The 19399-nt window shown below is 36.9% G+C and overlaps 1 protein-coding gene across 14 annotated transcripts in view; it reads right to left on the bottom strand.

The window, feature by feature from the left end:
- The window catches only part of WRN (WRN RecQ like helicase), a 139077-nt gene that overhangs the window by 19206 nt on the left and 100472 nt on the right, over positions 1–19399 (bottom strand). For 12 of the 14 annotated variants that reach the window (XM_050802422.1, XM_050802423.1, XM_050802412.1 and 9 more), the window contains 7 exons: positions 13325–13495; positions 13150–13244; positions 12231–12306; positions 11292–11365; positions 7652–7727; positions 7299–7411; positions 4204–4318 (listed from right to left, as the gene is read on the bottom strand). In XM_050802422.1, coding sequence (XP_050658379.1) covers positions 4204–4318; positions 7299–7411; positions 7652–7727; positions 11292–11365; positions 12231–12306; positions 13150–13244; positions 13325–13495 — 720 coding nt within the window. Of the gene's footprint in view, positions 1–3; positions 3541–4203; positions 4319–7298; positions 7412–7651; positions 7728–11291; positions 11366–12230; positions 12307–13149; positions 13245–13324; positions 13496–19399 lie in introns of those variants that run through there. The other 2 variants (XM_050802424.1, XM_050802425.1) reach the window with 2 other exon arrangements.

The raw sequence follows: 19399 nt of genomic DNA on the forward strand, positions 1-19399 counted from the left end.
ATTTTAAATGTAGCACAAATGATCAATAATATCAATATAACAATAGAATATAAATATGATCATTAGCCATTAAGAAAAAAATAAACACAAGTTAAACCTATAAGCAACAAATAATTCCCTTTTTATAGGGAGCTCAAAAAGAAGTTGGATTTTTAACGTATTGATTTAAAAAAGTAAAACAATGCTAGAGCACACAAATTTAATTTTTAACAAAATATTTGTAATAACAAACATTTCCTAGTCTTCTCTTTAACCAATAAGCAGGACTAAAAAAGGAAGTATAATGGGAACCACTCTGTATTTAAGTAAGTCCCCAATCCCTGGAAGTGAATATTGAATGAATGAATGAATGAATGAATGAATGAATGAATGAACAAACGAACGAACAAACAAACAGAATCACTATTCAATTTTAGGTACTATAACCACTAATACATCATAAGGAAATATATCATAACACTCTCTCTGCATATCTAATTCTAAATGATACACCCCAACTAGAAATCTAAGTATTCTATAAAATCTTAAATATGGTTCCTTAAGAAATGTTTAAAAGAAAAAATGGGGAACGACTGAAAAACAAGATTAATGAAAAAATAATGGAATCTTTTTAAAGGCTGAAATAAAGGTAAAGAGATGGACAACTTTTTTTTTTAACTACACATAAAAGGTAGATTAAAACAACATACTATAGCCATAATAAAACCTGTAACAAACTAAATTAATAATTTAAAGAAGTGCCTCGTCTCTTGATGAATGCTATTGGTATCATTTTTATAAGGTTATTTATCATGTGGTCTACTATATTATGTATACATATATGAGGAAACGTATCTATGAACTTTTCTTTTGGAAAGAAGTTCATTTTTTGTTTCCATACTCTGTTATTAGGGAGTTTAAGAAATTTATTAGTTGAGTATTAATTTACTGTTTGGTGAGAAACATAAATATTTCTCTTTTACTTTTTACATGCTATATAGATGATGTCTAATGTTAGAATTTGAATTATCTGACCCAAGGCAATAAAACGTGCTTGCCAAACCTTTTGGGGGATTACATTTTACATGGGGAAGAATCTCAGAGCTAAACTCTCACATCAACACAAAAGACAGTTTCAATCAAATAACCCTAGCAGCGGAGATTTCATGTTCTGAGCATATGGTGGGTCTAATAAAACTCTCCCAGGTGTTACATGCTTCTGTTTCTCTTTTACAGTTTCAGAATAGCTGCATTTTGCAATCTGTAGAAATCCTATCAAGACAAAATATGTATTTACTGAGGAAGCATTGTTGGCTCTTCAGACTGGTCACCCCACTATGGCAACGCCATGGTCTAGGCCAGCATTTCAGTCCTCATCCATGCAATCTCAAAAGTCTAATGTGTCTTATTACAGGGTAGTTGGGTTTTGGGGAGTAGAGTTGCACTACCCATCTGTTGAACTTGGTTTTATGTGTATGTGTGTATAAATATCAGTGTATACACTAGAAAACAAATTCATTAACTTATGAGCCATATAACTGGACAGTTTCACTTGCCCCAACCAGTATGTTCTGTCCTATAGAAGAGTTATATAGGAAGCCAGCTCACCTGAAAGTTTGAGAATATAACAAAGACACCTTTTTTTTTTTCCTATCACTCAAGTTGGAGTATTGTGGCACAATGATGGCTCACTGCAGCCTCAAATCCCCGGGCTCAAGCAATCCTCCTGCCTAAGCATCCTAAGTAGCTGGGATTACAGGATAACACCACCATGCCTGGCTAATTTTAAAAAATTGTTTTTGTAGAGGTGGGGTCTCGCCATGTTGCCCAGGTTGTTTTCTAACTCCTGGCCTCAGGCAGCCTGCCTGCCTTGGCCTGCCAAAGTGCTGGAATTACAGGCACAAGGGATTGCACCTCGCCATAAGGGAACTTCTGATAGTGCCTTAAGTAGTCTCTTAACAAAGATTAAGTTGAGGCATTCTCCTTGCCAATCAAACTATAATATTCAAATCTAGTTAGCGAAAATGTCTTTTTATCTAAAGAGTGCTTAGGTAAGCTTTGCCAACTTTTGTCCTTATTGTCTTTTCTATTATATCTTCCTATAACTGACCATTCATCTTTTTTTTTAAGGTTTATTGTGGGATATATCAAACATATAACACAAGTCGAGAGAGTAAGATGGACATCACCCAGTTTCAGCAACTGTCATTCATAGCCAATCTTATTTCATGAACACCCTCAGGTATTTTCTAACTACTCTGCCCTTACCCCTGGATTTTTTTTAAATAAATAATATTTGTACATATTTATGCCATATATGTTCATACAGTCTTTTTTATTTTTTTTGACACGGAATCTCACTCTGTCACCCAGGCTGGAGTGCAGTGGCGCAATCTCGGCTCACTGTAATCTCCGCCTCCCGGCTTCATGCCATTCTCCTGCTTCACCTTCCCGAGTAGCTGGGACTAGAGTATGATTTGATTAGATTTTTGTTTACTAGAATCACATTGTAGCCCTTCCTTCCTAAGAGTATTATTTCAGATTACTTTGCCAAGTATTTTGGATATCCCTAAACCCTTTAATTGTACATTTGTGGATTGTATCATTACTTTGTTCCATAAATTCTCAAAATTCTCAAAAAAATGTATTTATATAAAAATATTTTAGCATATTTTTCCTAAATGGACATCTTAATGCGCTTAATATATGTGTCATATTTGTAATTTTTAATGTGTATTGTGACAGCAAGAAATTTTACTTCAAAATTTAAAAAATATATTAAAGGCTAATGAAACTCATGAATAACAAAACTTGCTTAATAAACATTAAAATTGACATTTCAAAAAATAAATGATTTCAATTTGCAGAATAACCCAAGTATAATTTCTAATCACAGAAATTAGCAGTCATCTTCTCTATCCAGAAGGTTCATAAAGGTTTTATACCCATCCCTTGAGGAATTTACCTTTTCCCCTACTTCAGTTTCCTCTCCTGAAGGGGAGTTAGGAGAAATCATTCATTCATTATTCAATAATATCACTAATCATGAAAGAAGATACTACTGTCAAGTGTCCAAAGAGAGGGAACTTACTCAATCACCACTGGTAGGTATGATATTCTTCCCAAACCATTAAGACATTATCATTTTATTTCCAAAAACTCAGTAAGAAATAAGAATTTTCACATGATGTCTTATATAACAGTATGAAAAAGAAAATTTAAAGTTGCCAAAGATATTCTATATCAAAAGAGGGAAATGCTACATTCAAAAAGCAGAAGGGTTTTCTACTTATAGTTAGAGAAAGATTTTTCTAAAGTAGGATCCAACTGTGCCTGCCCAAAGCTTCCAGGAGCTTCTTGGAAGTAAAAAATAATCCCTTAATATTGTCTTGAATGTATTTAACTCTTTCAATGTTTTATACTTATCCCATGTCTTCTATTTTTCTAATGTCATCTGTTGTTTCCCGGATGTGGGGGAGGAAATGTCATTTCCATTGTGTAGCTGAGGAAATGGAGACCCAAGGAAATCAAAGGATATGTTCAGGTTCACCAGGTGAACAACTGTAAGGAAGAATTAAAGTCCTGATTCTGAGACTCCAAGTCCAGTAGTCTGCCCTCTATTCCCCACTGCCTCACCTTCTGCAGAGTATACATCATAGAGTCTGCTACGTGGAGTTTAGAGAAAATCCCAAATGATCTTTCTGGAAATGGTCACTTATGGCAGAACAGGCAATAATAAAAGGATATGAAGGAAACACTATTAAAACTGAAGAGAATAATATGAAATCCATGTACTATCAAAAGACAGCATTACTGGAAGGGGAGGGAGATTAGAGAATATGCTAAACCAAAAGCAAGTGGCTGAGCTCCTGACCAACTCATAGCAAGGATAACTTTCCAGCTTTAATTTCCAACTACCATATTTGAATGTAAAATTATAATTTATCAACCTAAAATAATGTTTCCAATTTAAAAACAAAACCTCCCAATGAAATAGAAAGACATCAGCAGCCTGGACAACTACTTTTTAGTATCATCTTTAAAAGTAGATAACTGACATGTTTTTACGACAGATTGACTGTAAAAACAATCTAAATTCATTTTCTAAGTGTCCAGTATGGAAATGCAAAGAAAGTGAGAAAATGTTGCTTCTGAAGGGTACTTTTGAAATGGTTACAAAAAATGCTTATTCTCTAAGAGCTCCTGCAAACCACAGTATTTTACCTGAACACTATTTGTTTGGCAGAAATGTTTGATGACTTCCAACAGAGGGGCCAACATGGCAGCTTTGCCTTCAGAAACACCATCAATCCTTTTTATGTTTTCAACTGTAGTTGGTCTGTGTTTAACAACAACAAAAAGGTCAAGAAACCACTGAAACAGTATCACTCCAGCAATATAGCTGATGTTCAGCTTCATAATGATTCTCTAAATGTATAGTTTTTCCAACAACCAAAACAATGTATAATACAACTAATCATGTTTTATAATTTCTTTCTTTGCTTACCACCGTTTAAAGACTTGTGCTTTTACCAACTTATGAATAAAAACACTATTGTCCCCATCACCACAAAAACACACTGTTAACTGTTAAACAGGACATTATCATAAAGGAACAGGTTAACATATGAAATATTCATTTTATTACTGATTTTATTATTATCTTTATAGTCATGAAAAGGAAAATTATGAGGCTCTAACTGGGAACAACTAAGAGGCTAAGAAAATCTCAAAAGAAAGTCTCATTCATTATTTTCTTCTACAAAGTGTTTACCAGTAACAGTGTATCTGCCAATTCCTTCAGACTTTTAACTCAATATTTCTTATTGTGTCCAATATCCAAGAACACATTCGATGCCCTCCTTCCTTCTAAAAATCTGCCGATCTAATGATTACTCCTTTTCATTAAATATCTCCTCTGGGCCAGGTGCGATGGCTCATGCCTGTAATCCCAACACTTTGGGAGGCCGGGACAGGTGGATTGCCTGAGCTCAGGAGTTCAAGACCTGCCTGGACAACACAGTGAAACCTCATCTCTACTAAAATACAAAAAATTAGCCGGGGGTGGCGGTGCACGCCTGTGGTCCCAGCTATTCTGGAGGCTGAGGCAGAATTGCTTGAACCCAGGAGGCAGAGGTTGCAGTGAGCCGAGATTGTGCCACTGCCCTCCAGCCTAGGTGATAGAGTAAGTCTCAGTCCCAAATATATATATATATATATATCCTGAATAGTAAAGTATGGTCTTAGAATACTTATTAACAACAGAATTAGTGTCAGATATAGTACTGTGTAATGTCATTAGAAAATTCCACACTCAAGTAATATATATTGGATGCAATTTAGTGACAGAAACAATTTTTTTTTAAATTATACTTTAAGTTCTAGGGTACACATGCACAATGTACAGGTTTGTTACATATGTATACATGACAGAAACAATTTTTTAAAAGGAAGCAAAAGATGAATACAATTACCAAGCAACTATTCTTGGGAAATAACTTCTTCTAAATGTTTAATGATCACCCCGTGTTTACGAGGCATTGTGCTAGGTGCTTATGGGAGACACACAAAAAGATGAGGAGCTAATACCTTTATTCGGAGTTTAAAATCTAGAAGATATAATAATACACGTTTACCACTAATTACAAAAAACTAAAATATAGCATTGTGTGGTAAGTGCCAGAGAAGCATCTTTAGAATTCATCTGAAAGTCCTCTATGAATTCAAGAGAGAGGAATTACTTCGCCAATAAGATCATGAAATACCTTCTCATAGTCTTTATAGTAATAAAACAAGATCTTAAAGAATTTCTTAAAAGGAGTTTTGAGGAATCAAGGAAACTACAAGGAGAAGCAACACTGAAAATAAATATATGGAAGTTGAAAATGGGTCTTCAACAAGTGGTAAACAACCCAGGTAAGATTGTTTCAAATTCTGTAACTTAGATGGAAAAGCAAGTTCATAAATGGAGGGCCTTGAATTCCAAGCTAGAAAGAAACCATTTAAGCAGAAGTAAGACATGATAAAGGAAGATTTAGTTTGGTACTCATATACTGGATGAAACAGAGAGAGAGAATGAAGGGTTAACAGTTAAGAGGCTTCTGCAACATGCCAAGGGAAAACAGTCAGAACTAATGAGGTGTCATTAAGGAGGAGGAGGAAGGCATAGACAGGCAACAAGGAACCCATTTTACAAAAGGTATGAAAAGTATTTAAATAAGAAAAAGAGGTCAGGCACAGTGGCTTACACCTGTAGTGCCAGCACTTTGGAGACTGAGGCGAGAAGACTGCCTAAGCTTAGGAGCTGGAGACCAGCCTGGGCAATATGACAAAACCCTGTCTGTACAAAATATACAAATATTAGCTGAGCAGGGTGGCATGTTCTGTAGTCACAGCTACTCGGGAGGCTGAGGTGGGAGGATAGCTTGAGCCCAGGAGGTCAAGGCTGCAGTGAGCAGTGATCGCACCACTATACTCCAGCCTGGGCAACAGAGTGAGACCTGTCTTCAGAAAAAAAGGAAGAAGGAGAAGGAGAAGGAGGAGAAAAAAGAAGAAGGAGAAGAAGGAGGAGGAGGAGGAGAGGGAGGAGGAGAAGGAGGAGGAGGAGAAGAAGGAGGAGGAGGAGGAGGAGGAGGAGGAGAGGGAGGAGAAGGAGAAGAAGGAGGAGGAGAAGAAGGAGGAGGAGAAGGAGGAGGAGGACAAGGAGAAGAAGAAGAAGGAGAAGGAGGAGAAGGAGGAGGAGGAGGAGAAGAAGGAGGAGGAGGAGAAGAAGGAAGAGGAGGAGAAGAAGGAGGAGAAGAAGGAGGGAGAAGGAGGGAGAAGAAGGAGGGAGAAGAAGGAGGGAGAAGAGAGAAGGGAGAAGGGAAAAGGAAGAAGGAAGAAGGAGGAAGGAAGAAGAAGAAAGAAGAAAGTAGAAGAAGAAGAAGAAGAAGAGGAGGAGGAGGAGGAGGAGGAAAAGGTTTCATGTTGGAGGACAGAAAATTCAGATCAGAGGTTTTAAGCATTAGGAACCTCTGACTAGGAATGTGATGGTATGATAATCAAAAAGAATCCAAAAAGAGGAATTTCGGCATTTGAATAAAATGCAGGGTGGTTAGATAATGAGTTAGATTTTATATATATTGAATATGATTGCTGAAAACGTAACTGGTTTTTATTCATATAGAAATGTGGTACTAAAGCTTGGCAAAGAGATAAGCATCGCAGGGGGAATTTGAGTCACCTCCCAGATGTGACAGTGGAAGCTACGGTCATATTATCAACTTGGATAAATTTTGTTAGAAGGAAATAAATGAGAACACATGCAAAAGATAGTTTACCTCATTTTGGCCATATCCACCAGTATCTTGTTTGTTGCCAGAATAGCTGGGGGAACATCCATTTTATTGGCATGTTTCTGCCTAGCTTCTACCAATTTGCCATATAACACAGTCTGAACAAAAAACAAAGAAACAACTCAATACTTTTAAAAATGTACTTAAAAGATCCAGTCCTTTATTTTTAGAGCTTCAGATCCCACATTTTTCCTTAGAATGAATATAAACTGAAATATAAACTCAGATTCTTAGCTTAAGAACAATTTTTAAAATACTGGCAAAATACAGAATTTTAAGCATGCATAGAATCATAACTACCCTATCATAAACTAATTACCTTTTTACAAAAGCCTTACCTGAGTCTCCTGCTCTTGTGCCGAAATAACAGGTTCTGAGGAACTGTAAGATTTTTCTGGTGCCTGCACCATGATACTAAAATATTTAAAAGAAAATAAATAATAAAAGCTTTTCTTTCTCCTCATTTACTTTCTATTTCATCTCCTAAATGAGAATGTCTTTCCAAATCAGTACTAACATTTACTCTTCATGATACCAGTAAGGTAATTTGTTATTTAAAAGACAACAGCCTAGATTTAAAAAATTTTGGATCAAATACATTCATTATAATGGTAAAGTTAAAATTGCCATTTGAGTTCATCACAAAATTGCTGTGTTTTAAAAAGAGCATTTGTTCCATTCTCTTCCTCAACCAACTGCTTTTGAAAGAAAATACGACACGTTAACATCTTTCAACTTACTGGGATACAACAGGTTTTAACCAAGATTTCTTAATCTACTGGGATACAATTTATGATCCTTGTTATAACATCATAGATTTTTAGCTGGTGGGGAAGAAGAAACAAGAAGAGAACAAGAAGCATTCTTAGAAATTAAAAATTTGATAACTAAAATTAAAATGTCACTAGGTGGGAGGGGATAAAAGTCAAGCAACACTCCAAATGAGCAAACAAACAATGAGAGACTGAAATAGGAAAAAAGAAAATTAGTAAAAGGAACACTAAAAACCAAGAAAAGAACACAAAGACAATCACTAACATGAGGAAAAAAATAAAGGTAGCGGGTGGTCATAATAACATGGCTGGGTTAGTAGCATGCATATAATATTTGCGTAGTTATAATAATATAAATACAATATTGTCATATTGTTATTATATTTAAAAATATATAAATGAATTATTAATATGATGAAATATAATTATATTGGCGGAGGAATGAAGGAGGGGAAATCTACCGTGATAGGAGGTGAGTAGAAAATTTCTAAAATTGGTAAGTCAAAAAAATAGTATTCTAAGCATATCATTCAGAAATAAAAAGGCACAGGCCAGAGAAATCAGCTGAAAGATTTAAAGATGACAGCCTCTATGAACAACAGCAAAGTGAGTTTGGGAAGAGTGTGGGCTGGTATGCTTGTCGTAAGCCATTAATTTCCAATTAACTTTTTCAATCAAGTATAGGTATTATTTTAAGGAAAATTTCAATACATTTTAAAATAATAGTTATTGATATATAAGCATCCTGCTGCTCACTTCTGTACACTAAGCCCATATATTTAAATTAATTTCTGGACTATTCCACAGGTATCCCAAACTCAGTATGTCTATCACTAAACTCTTGATTTTAATGAGAATCAACTTCTTCCAAATTCCTATTAATAATGATATTTTTACTTACTTTCATGAATCACAAATATTCTTCATGACATCCAGAATAGAGAATATTTTCCAGAAGGTTTTCTGGAAAACCTCTTAAAAACCGTTCTCTGATAATCACTATCTACGGAAGCTAAAGCATTACAAAATGTATTTCTTAAATAACAATACTTGAAAGGTTAATGTACTTCTTGATCCATGAGCTACAGAATGGATGTTGAGTTAGCAGGCATGAAGACAACATTAATCTCCTTGTATGTCACCATTGCAGCTCTTGGTGACTAAGTGTTGTCAATGAGCAGTAATATTTTGAAAGGAATCTTTTGTCTAAGCAGGTTTCAACAATGGGCTTAAAGTATTCAGTAAACCATGCTTTAAAGAGGTATCAAGACTTTGTTGTTACATGTATGTAGCACAGGAAGAGTAGATATAGCCTAATTGTTAAGGGCCATAGGATTTTCAGAATGCTAAATGAGCATTGGCTTCAACTTAAAGTCACCAGCTGTATCAGCCTCTAGCAAGAGTCAGCTTGTCCTTTGAAGCTTTGAAGCCAGGCATTGACTTCTCTCAAGCTATGAAAGTACTAGACAGCTTCTTCTTCTGGTAGAAAGTATTTGGTCTACATTCAAAGTCTGTAAGTGCAGGTACCTTCATCAATGATCTTAGCTAGATCTTCTGGATAACTTGCTACAGCTTCTATACCAGCACTTGCTGTTTCACTTTGCAGTTTTATGTTATGGAGATGGCTTCTTTCCTTAAACGTCATGAACCAACCTCTGCTGGCCTCAAACTTCTATTCTGCAGCTTCCTCACCTCTCTCAGCTTTCAGAGAATTGAAGAGAGTTAGGGCTTTGCTCTGGATTAGTCTTTGGCTCAAGGGAATGTTGTGGCTGGTTTGATCTCCTATAAAGACCACTAAAACTGTCTCCATATCAGCAAAAAGGGTGCTTTGCTTTCTTATCATTGGTGTATTCACTGGGGTAGCATTTTTAATTTCCTTCAGGATCTTTTGCCTTTGGAAACTGTTTGGTGCAAGAGGCCTAGCTTTTGGCCTATCTCAGCTTTTAAAATGGCTTCCTCACTAAGCTTAATCATTTTTAGCTTTTGATTTAAAGTGAGAGACATGTGAATCTTCCTTTCACTTAAACACTTAGAGATGGGCCAGGTGCAGCGGCTCACACCTGTAATCCCAGCACTTCGGGAGGCCAAGGCGGGGGATCACTTGAGGTCAGGAGTTCAAGACCAGTCTGGCCAACATGGCAAAACCCCATCTCTACTAAAAATGCAAAAATTAGCCAGGCATGGTGGCAGGCATCTGTAGCCCCAGCAACTCAGGAAGCTGAGACGGGAGAATCGCTTGAACCCGGGAGGTGGAGGTTGCAGTGAGCCGACATTGCGCCGCTGCACTCCAGCCTGAACGACACAGTGAGACTCAGTCTTGAGAAAACAAACAAACAAACACTTAGAGACTATTATAGAGTTATTAATTGGCCTAATTTCAATTTTGTTGTATCTCAGGGAACAGGGAAGCCCAAAGAGGGAGAGAAATGGTGAATGGCCGGTCAATGCAGCACTCAGAACTCATATAACACTTAAGTTTGCTGCCTTATGTGGGCATGGTTAATGGTACCCCAAAACAATTACAATAGAAACATCAAAGATCACCAATCATAGATCACTATAATAGATATGATAACAATGAAAACGTTTGAAATATTGCAAGAACTACCAAACTATAACACAAAGACATGACAACAGGACATGCTGTTGGAAAACGGGGCTAACACGATCTGTTTGGCGCAGGGTCGCCACAAACCTTCAATTTGTAAGAAATGCAGTATCTGCAAGTCACAATAAAGCAAGGCACAATAAAACAAAGCAGGCCTGTATATATTTCACGCAAATAAAAATAAATAGTGTCCTGATGCTAGAGGTAGGCAAATATAGATTTGAAAGCCAGCTCGGCCATAAGCTATAAGCTCTTGAACAAGTTAGTCAACTTCTTAACCCCTGGTATCTTCAACTATAAAATGGTGATAAATAATAACAGCTATTAAGCTCTTGTAGGAATTAAATGAGACATCACATATAAAGCTCTCAGCATTTAACATAATGCCTGACAAACAGTAATATCCAAGAAGTGTTAGCTATTAAATTAACATTATTATTTTGTAGCTCACTTTGATCATTCTAATACTGAAAGGCTTATGTTTTAAATTTAACTTCCTTTTGCCAGTGAAATAGCCCAACATCTGACAGTCCTTTCTCTTTAGAAAAAAAGTACTCATAAAGTAAGTATAGAACATAGAAATATGGAACTCCATACCTTTTTTTAGAAATGTTACTCCCAGAAGAAACCTTATCACATGGTTTGTAAGAATATAACTTCTCCAAGTTAGACTGCATTTAAACATATAAAGGTCCATTAAAAAAAGAAGTTTCGAAAACCTTGTAAATGTGAAGAAAATAAGAAACAAAAATCTCACAATCACAATTTTTTCTTTGCATAATCAAGCCATCAAATAAATCACCTGAGAACAACCTCCTAAATTATCCGTTTCTAAAGTTCTAAAGGTAGTTAGAAACGTAATCCAATGTCTTATCCCTCCCAAAACTATAGAAAATAAATCATCAAAAGAATGCTCTAATATATAGCAAGTGCCAAAGTTATAAAAACAATTCAATTACATTCTGCATACTTCAATAAGCAGAAAAGGTTCACCAGAAAATGTAATTCACTATACTTGCCTATTATTCCAGTGTTCTGATCAGCTGAAGTCTGCCAGTGGATTAGTATTTAATCTGTAATAGTTATCTAAGATCTTAGATCAAAAAAAGCAAGAAAGTATGTGAGTGAGTGTGTGTGTGTGAGAGACAGAAAGAGAGAGAGAATGTGTGTGTGTGTGTATGTGTGTGTGTGTGTGTGTGTGTGTGTAGCTCTAATAAGAACACTTAGGAATCAGGCTTATTTTTTGATCAACTATAAGTATTATAACGTGTGAACACTCTAAGCCAAATGAGTTAGAAGATAGGTTTAAAAGAACCCAAATAAATTCCTTTCTCAAATACTTCCAATTCTTTATTAGCCCCAGAAATTATATACCATATATTCTAGTCTGTTCACATCACTTCTCTTGCCAAATTTTATGTTTTGTTATATATGCAATTTTCTCTTTAATTGGAAGGGAATTAAAATATAAAATTTTAAACAGAAGTTGAATCAATAAAGAATGAAATATATAGGAACAATTTCTTTAAAACAAACCTTCTTCTCTGCAGTTAATTCAACTGGTACTTGATTATAAGAATGCTCTTTGGTGCCTGAAGATACAGTTCTCGAGCTGAAAAATAATAAAATTAAATTATCTCAAATGTTAAGATGCAAGTATCTAATTCATGAATCATCATACTCCACTCTCAGAAAGATGAATAAGATATTACCCTTTTAGAACCGGCAATTTTTAAAACTGACTTTTTTCCAGAAAAAGCTCTAGAAGCTTTAAAAAGTGTGAAAGAGAAAACTCACAAGTGATCAATGCATGTAAAGGTATAAAAAAGTAAGCAACAAATGTATTCCCTCCCTTTCCACTTCTACACATGAGAAGTAAATACGATATATGGATTCCTCAGCATTGATTTCAACACTGCTTCTTTAATCAATGAGAAAGAAGCTTTGTAAATACCATGGTCAGCTACTTCCCATCAACCAAGAAAGTGTTCTGGCTGGGAGCGGTGGATCATGACTGCAATCCCAGTAGTTTGGGAGGCTGAGGTAGGAGGATCACTTGAGCTCAAGAGTTCAAGACCAGCCTAGGAAAGACCCTGTCTATATACAAAAAATTAAAATATATTAGCTGGGCATAGTAGTGCATGTCTATAGTCCCAGCTACTCAGGTGGCTGAGGATTACTTGGGCCCAAGAGATCGAGGCTGCAGTGAGCTATGATCGCACCACTGCACTCCAGCTTGAGAGACACAGAGAGACCCTGTCTCTTAAAAAAGAAAAGTGCTCTATGACTTATCCTTTCCTCACAGATCCCTTCCCCCAAACTGACTAAAACAGGCATACAAAAACAAACAGGTAATTCATTTTACTTGTGAGAGGCCTATAAACTGGTGTAATTTGAATCACATAAATAGCAACAAAAAACCCAGAAGTTACAAGAAAAAAACTGAAAAATGAACCTAGGCAGAAGAAACTTCTTTGGACACAATTCTTCATTAGCTTGAAGGATGAGGCTCTGGGATTCTGTATTAGCTTTATGAAGCCAATTTCTACCCTATTAAAAGCAAAAAGGATCTTTTAATACAGAGTGGGAAACAAAATTAAGTCAAACAGGCAGACTCCTATACTGTTTACCTTTTCCGTAAGGGTGCAAATCTTTATAAATTTGTTAGACCTAGAAACTTCTACCAAGAATCCCTCAATGATGAGCTGACGGGAAAAAGCCTTCCACCAACTCTCTGTTTGATCCTTGCCAGTGCCAAACAAACTGTGCTTGCGATATTGATCTGCAAGACGCTGAGAATTCTGAAATTAAAATAAAATCAGTATCTAAAAATGCTAATTTAAACATACAGGTTAAGTAAAACACAGACTTGTCTATTGATTCTTTGGATTTACACTAAATTTCAACTTTAAAAACATACAAAAATGTTATACCCATCGTGCTCATTCTGAACACTCAACTCACAAATAAATACATTATCAAAATAATGTTCCTTTTGTGTCTTAAATAATGGCAGGAAATTTCACATATAATTCAATGTTTGGAACACTTAGCTTTTGTTATTTAGACCTCTTAGCAAACTCACGTTATTGTTTGAAAAAGTGATCAAAATCCTACAGTTCGAGACTAGCACCATGAGAATTATATAAAACGCAATGTGTCATGCCTGTAATTCCAGCACTTTGGGAAGCCAAGGTGGGCAGATCACAAGGTAAGGAGATCGAGACCATCCTGGCTAACATGGTGAAACCCCGTCTCTACTAAAAATACAAAAAATTAGCTGGGTGTAGTGGCGGACGCCTGTAGTCCCAGCTGCTCAGGAGGCTGAGGCAGGAGGACGGCGTGAATCTGAGAGGTAGAGCTTGCAGTGAGCCAAGATCACGCCACTGCACTCCAGCCTGGGCGACAGAGCGAGACTCCATCTCAAAAACCAAACAAACAAACAAACAAAAGCAATGCAAACCAACAGCTACTCATCCGTGAGTGCAGTGCAACAACTCACAGCTTCCAATGCATTTTTGTTTTTACTGTGCTTTCGCATATGATACACTGTAAAGTTTACTTAATCATTTATAATTTAGCTGCTTCACTGAGAAAGACCAGGAAAAGAAGGTGCATGCTAAATAGCTGATGGTTTCGACGTATGCTTTCCTAAGTGAAGGGAGAATTCCTATGGGAGGCTCTTCACAGCCATCAAGTTCTAGAAATGTTAAGAAAGCTAGTCTGTCACATGCAATTCTGTTTTCCTCTAACAGACAGACCTCTCCAGCTTTCACTCCCTATAAAAGTACTTTTTCATTCACTTTGTCCTCTTACTGCCTCTTTCATTCATCCTACATTTAAATACTACTTTTAAATATATATACAAGTTTATGGGCCAGGCACAGTGGTTCATGCCTGTAATCCCAACACTTTGGGAGGATCACTTAAGCTCAGGAGTTCAAGACCATCCTGGGCAACACAGTGAGTCCCCTATCTCTACAAAAAATAAAAAATAAAAAATTAGCAAAGTGTGGTGGTGTGTACCTGTTGTCCCAGCTACTCAGGAGGCTGAAGCGGGAGCTGAGGCAGGAGAATCGTTTGAGCTCAGGAGATCAAGACTGCAGTGAGCTATGATGACACCACTGCACTCCAGACTGAGCAAAAACAAAAACAAACAAAAAAAAGGAAGTATACAAACATAGAGCTTTATGGAAAATTACTCTTATTTAATGTTATTTGTGGTGAATGTGGCTGACTGTAATTCAAGGGTCATTCTACCTTCCACCCACTATGAATTCTTCCACTGCAGAATCTGGGACAGTACAAATACTAGTTCCCAAACTCCCTTTCAGCTAGGGTTCTGGGTTCTGTATATTTGCATGACAGGTATAAGCAGGAAGTGAGGCCAAGGCTATTCCTCTGCTGTTTCTGCTGGCATGCATGATTGTGGAGGTATTTAATTTTTATAAGAAAGTATTAGCAAAGAATCCAGCACACAATGACATGCTTCGTAAGTATCAACAGGCACCATTTTGTGGTTACAAATTATAGCAGGTTCACACTGGTTTATAGAGCATGTAAAGGTAGAACCTTCCTGATTATTACAGCTTCCTACTCAATGCAGTTTGGGGTTACGTGCTGTAGTGGAAGCTTCCCAAGTTGACAGATGGCTTCTTGATCACAGAAGAGGCCACAGTTCCCTTGGTGAACTATTTTACAGTGGAACCTTATCAACAATATTATAAGCCATTTAATACCGAGTAATAAATACCTTTCTGCTTAAATTCACTAGAATGATTATGAGCAACTTAAATTTCTATATAAAAATGCAATCTAAAATTTTAGAAAAAGGCAGACTATAACTCAACATTTTTACATTTCATATATACCCTAACAAAGGTTTAATAGTCAATTAAAAATCCAGGGATCAAAATTAAAAGAATACATAAAATGAGTTGCAGCAAACTTAACTAAGGCAACTATAGGGCTATTACAAGCATACTGGTTTTAGTGAATTGATGAAATCATTATGATTACAGGTTTATCTTTTTGAATGTTAAAAACGCGAATACAAGCCTTCTAAAACAGAACAAGAACGATATACTTAAATGTAAACATACATTGCTTTAATATCTGAGAATCTTCCCAAGTATATGAATGAAAACAAAAATAAATCACATCATAAATATTAATATGCTTATGTCATTTATTACTATTTCTAAGGTGTAGGTTTGCCAAAAAATAGGCTAAATAAGGGTGATCTTTCACAAAAAGGAAGGTAGGATGAAATTAGGTAAAGCAGGGTAAGTTCTCAACAGAGACAAATAGAGCAGTGCCTATATATTGGATTTAAAACATAGGCTTCTGATAGGCATAGTTAAGAGAATCTGTACCATGCTCTCCTAAATCTTAACAATAAAAATAGAATAGACTTTTTTAATAGCTAAGGAATGAATTTTAGTGTCCTGATGATTCTATTTATTAAAATATGATCAGAACAAGATTTAGAGAAATATAAACACCCAGGTACAATCTGGCACCTTCTTCCTTGTTAACAAGACCCGTCTGTGCTAACCCTGACTTAGGGTTGATTTGAGTAGAACGTTTAAAAGTCAACCATATGTAGCATAAACAAGTCTAGAGATCAAATGTATGACATGAGAATTACAGTTAATACAAATGTACTGTATTTGGGATTCCTGCTAAATGAGTAGATTTCAGCTGCTTTTGCCACAAAAACAAGAAAATGGTTAACAATGTAAGATGATGGATATGTTAGTTTCGTTATAGTAATCATTTTACTATATATAGGTAACCTGTAACATTATACTGTGTACTTTAAATATACATAATATAATTTATTTTTATAAGTAAAATAAGATAAAACATCATAGAATTTCAGAGCTGGAGGGAATGCTGGAGCTCTTTGATCTATCTTAGTCATTTTTACCCATATTGTTAACAAATTAACAGAGGTTCAAAGATGTTAAATGGTAGTCTAATGTCTCACGGTGTACCTATACTAATGCTAGGACTAGAACATAGGCCTCCAGATGACTAGTTCTAATTTTTTTTTTTTTTTTTGAGACAGGGTCTCTCTTTGTCACCCAAGCTGGAGTGCAGATGTGTCATCATAGTTCACCATAGCCTCAATCTCCTGGACTCAAGGATCCTCCCACCTCAGCATCCCAAGTAGCTGAGACTACAGATGTATTCCACGATGCCCGCTAATATTTTTTAAATTTTTTTTGTACAGATAGGGTCTCACTATGTGGCCTAGACTGGTCTTGAACTCCTAGGCTTGAGAGATCCTCATGCCTTGGTCTCCCAAAGTGCTGGGATTACAGGCATAACAGCTAATTTTTTCTTCTTATACCACATGCGTGCACAAGCATCCACACGTACCGCTCCCCACACCCAATATACATACATGTGGGGGCTCTTGAGCTACATTACCTGCATTCAAGCCATAGCTCTGGCAAGTTACTTATCTTCTATTTTCTCATCTAATATGCATATATATTCATTTTTATCTCTTGAGGATACTATGAAGATTAAGTCCATAACCAGGACAAAGCCTGGCTCAGTAATATTAATCTGCTTTTTATTAGTTAACAGCTGATCCTTTAACTCAACCTGAATTTCTTAATCTAAGAGTAAAAAGCATGACTTGGTATCTAGTCGGGTTTCCTTCCCTGGAACACTTGGTAATGGTACTCTACATCTGCTAGGGGTTACCTCTGTAGTAGGAGATTCTATTCCTTGCAAACTAATAACACCAAAGGTATAAGTTCCCTAACTAGAATCACTAGCTCTCTAAATACTAAAAATTACTCTTCTGGCTTTTCCTTTCCTAAGCATTAAAAACCCATATATTAGGATGAAACAATGAGGTTTTATCTGATCAGTAGGGATTAACTGTCCCTTCCCCTCATGATCAATAACTATGAAAACTGTGTACTATGTGAATAAATTTACATTGTCTTGTTTCCATGGCAATCACCATGAAAAGGATGATATACCTTTGCTTTAAAACAAAGTATCTTTGTTTTAAAGGAATCATATTACGTTTTCAACTAGGAATCCAAACTAAAACAAGTAACATTTTAAAAAATAATAATAATTAAAACATAATACAGTAAGAATTTTCAACAACAAATGCTTAATGATTTCTCACTCTGAACAAGGCCTTCTCTGTTAATTGCTTAAATGTTGTAGTTAACTTAATTTTGTAGGTTGTCCACCGATAGAGTAAAAACTGCCTACGATGAGAAAGCTGCTATACAGAACACAGCTTAGGGATTTGGGCATTCATTCATTCATCATTCATTCATTCAAGATAGGGTATTGCTCTGTCACCCAGGCTGGAGTGCAGTGGTGTAATCATGGCTCACTGCAGTCCTAAATTCCTAGATTCAATCAATCCTCCCACCTCAACCTCCCACAAGGAGGACTACATGCACACATCACCACTCGGCTTTTTAAATTTTTTTTGTAGAGACGGAGTCTCGCTATGTTGCCCAGGCTCATCTTGAACTCCTGGTCTCGAGCAATCCTCCCACCTCGGCTTCCCAAAGTGCTGAAATTACAGGTGTGAGCCACCATGTCCACTGGGCATAACAATACAAATTTAAAACTGCATGTTACAGCACAACAAATAGAAAAGACACTAGACTAGCAGGCAGGAAAGTCATTTGCTCATTCTGACTCTGGCACAAAGTAACAGTATGACCTAGGGCAGGTCATTCAGCTTTTACTTTAACTCAATCTCAACTACAGTAAAATCAGGCAATAGGGTTAAATAGTCTTTTTGCCAGTGTTAGCTCTAAGCAGGTATACTTCTGTGGGATGCCATCTCAAAAAGAGAAATTTTCAGGCCAGGCACAGTGACTAACGCCTGTAATCCTAATACCTCGGGAAGCCAAGGTGGGCAGATCACTTGAGGCCAGGGTTTCAAGACCAGGCTGGGAAACATAGGCAGACCCTGTCTCTACAAAAAAGTTAGCTGGGCATGGTGGCACGCACCTGTAGTCCCACGTACTCGGGAGGCCAAGGAAGTAGGATCGCTTGAACTGGAAACTTTGAGGCTGCTGTGACCTATGATCACGCCACTGTACTCCAGAGCCTGGGTGACATATCTCATTCTTTCCCTTTATAAACCAGGTGGAAAAATAAGGATTACTAAAACTGACATATCATGGAATGTGGAAATCTAATTGATCGGTGAATGTTAGAATAAAGAGAACTGACTGGCCAGGGTACCTGACCCAACATATCAGTTTCTGATAAAAGCGAAGTCTTTACACCAGTATCTGACAGAAAAAAAGAAGAAAAAGAGGAGAAGGGAAGGGAAGGGAAGGGAAGGGAAGGGAAGGGAAGGGAAGGGAAGGGAAGGGAAGGGAAGGGAAGGGAAGGGAGGGGAGGGGAGGGGAGGGGAGGGGGAGGGGAGGGGAGGGGAGGGGAGGGGAGGGGAGGGGAGGGGAGGGGAGGGGAGGGGAGGGGAGGGGAGGGGAGGGGAGGGGAGGGGAGGGGAGGGGAGGGGAGGGGAGGGGAGAAAGAGAGAGGAGAGGAAAAGAAGACTTGCCACTTCTCCATATTAACCTCTTTAAAAGTCACAACTGCTTTCTGTACTGTGAATGCCACATTCTTCTCCACCCTTCCTCCCTCATTCTTCTCTGAATGACTGTCCAAATAGACAGTATCACACCAAAATCTACCATATA

This window comes from Macaca thibetana, chromosome 8, assembly GCF_024542745.1.
Source record: "Macaca thibetana thibetana isolate TM-01 chromosome 8, ASM2454274v1, whole genome shotgun sequence".
NCBI lineage: Eukaryota > Metazoa > Chordata > Mammalia > Primates > Cercopithecidae > Macaca > Macaca thibetana.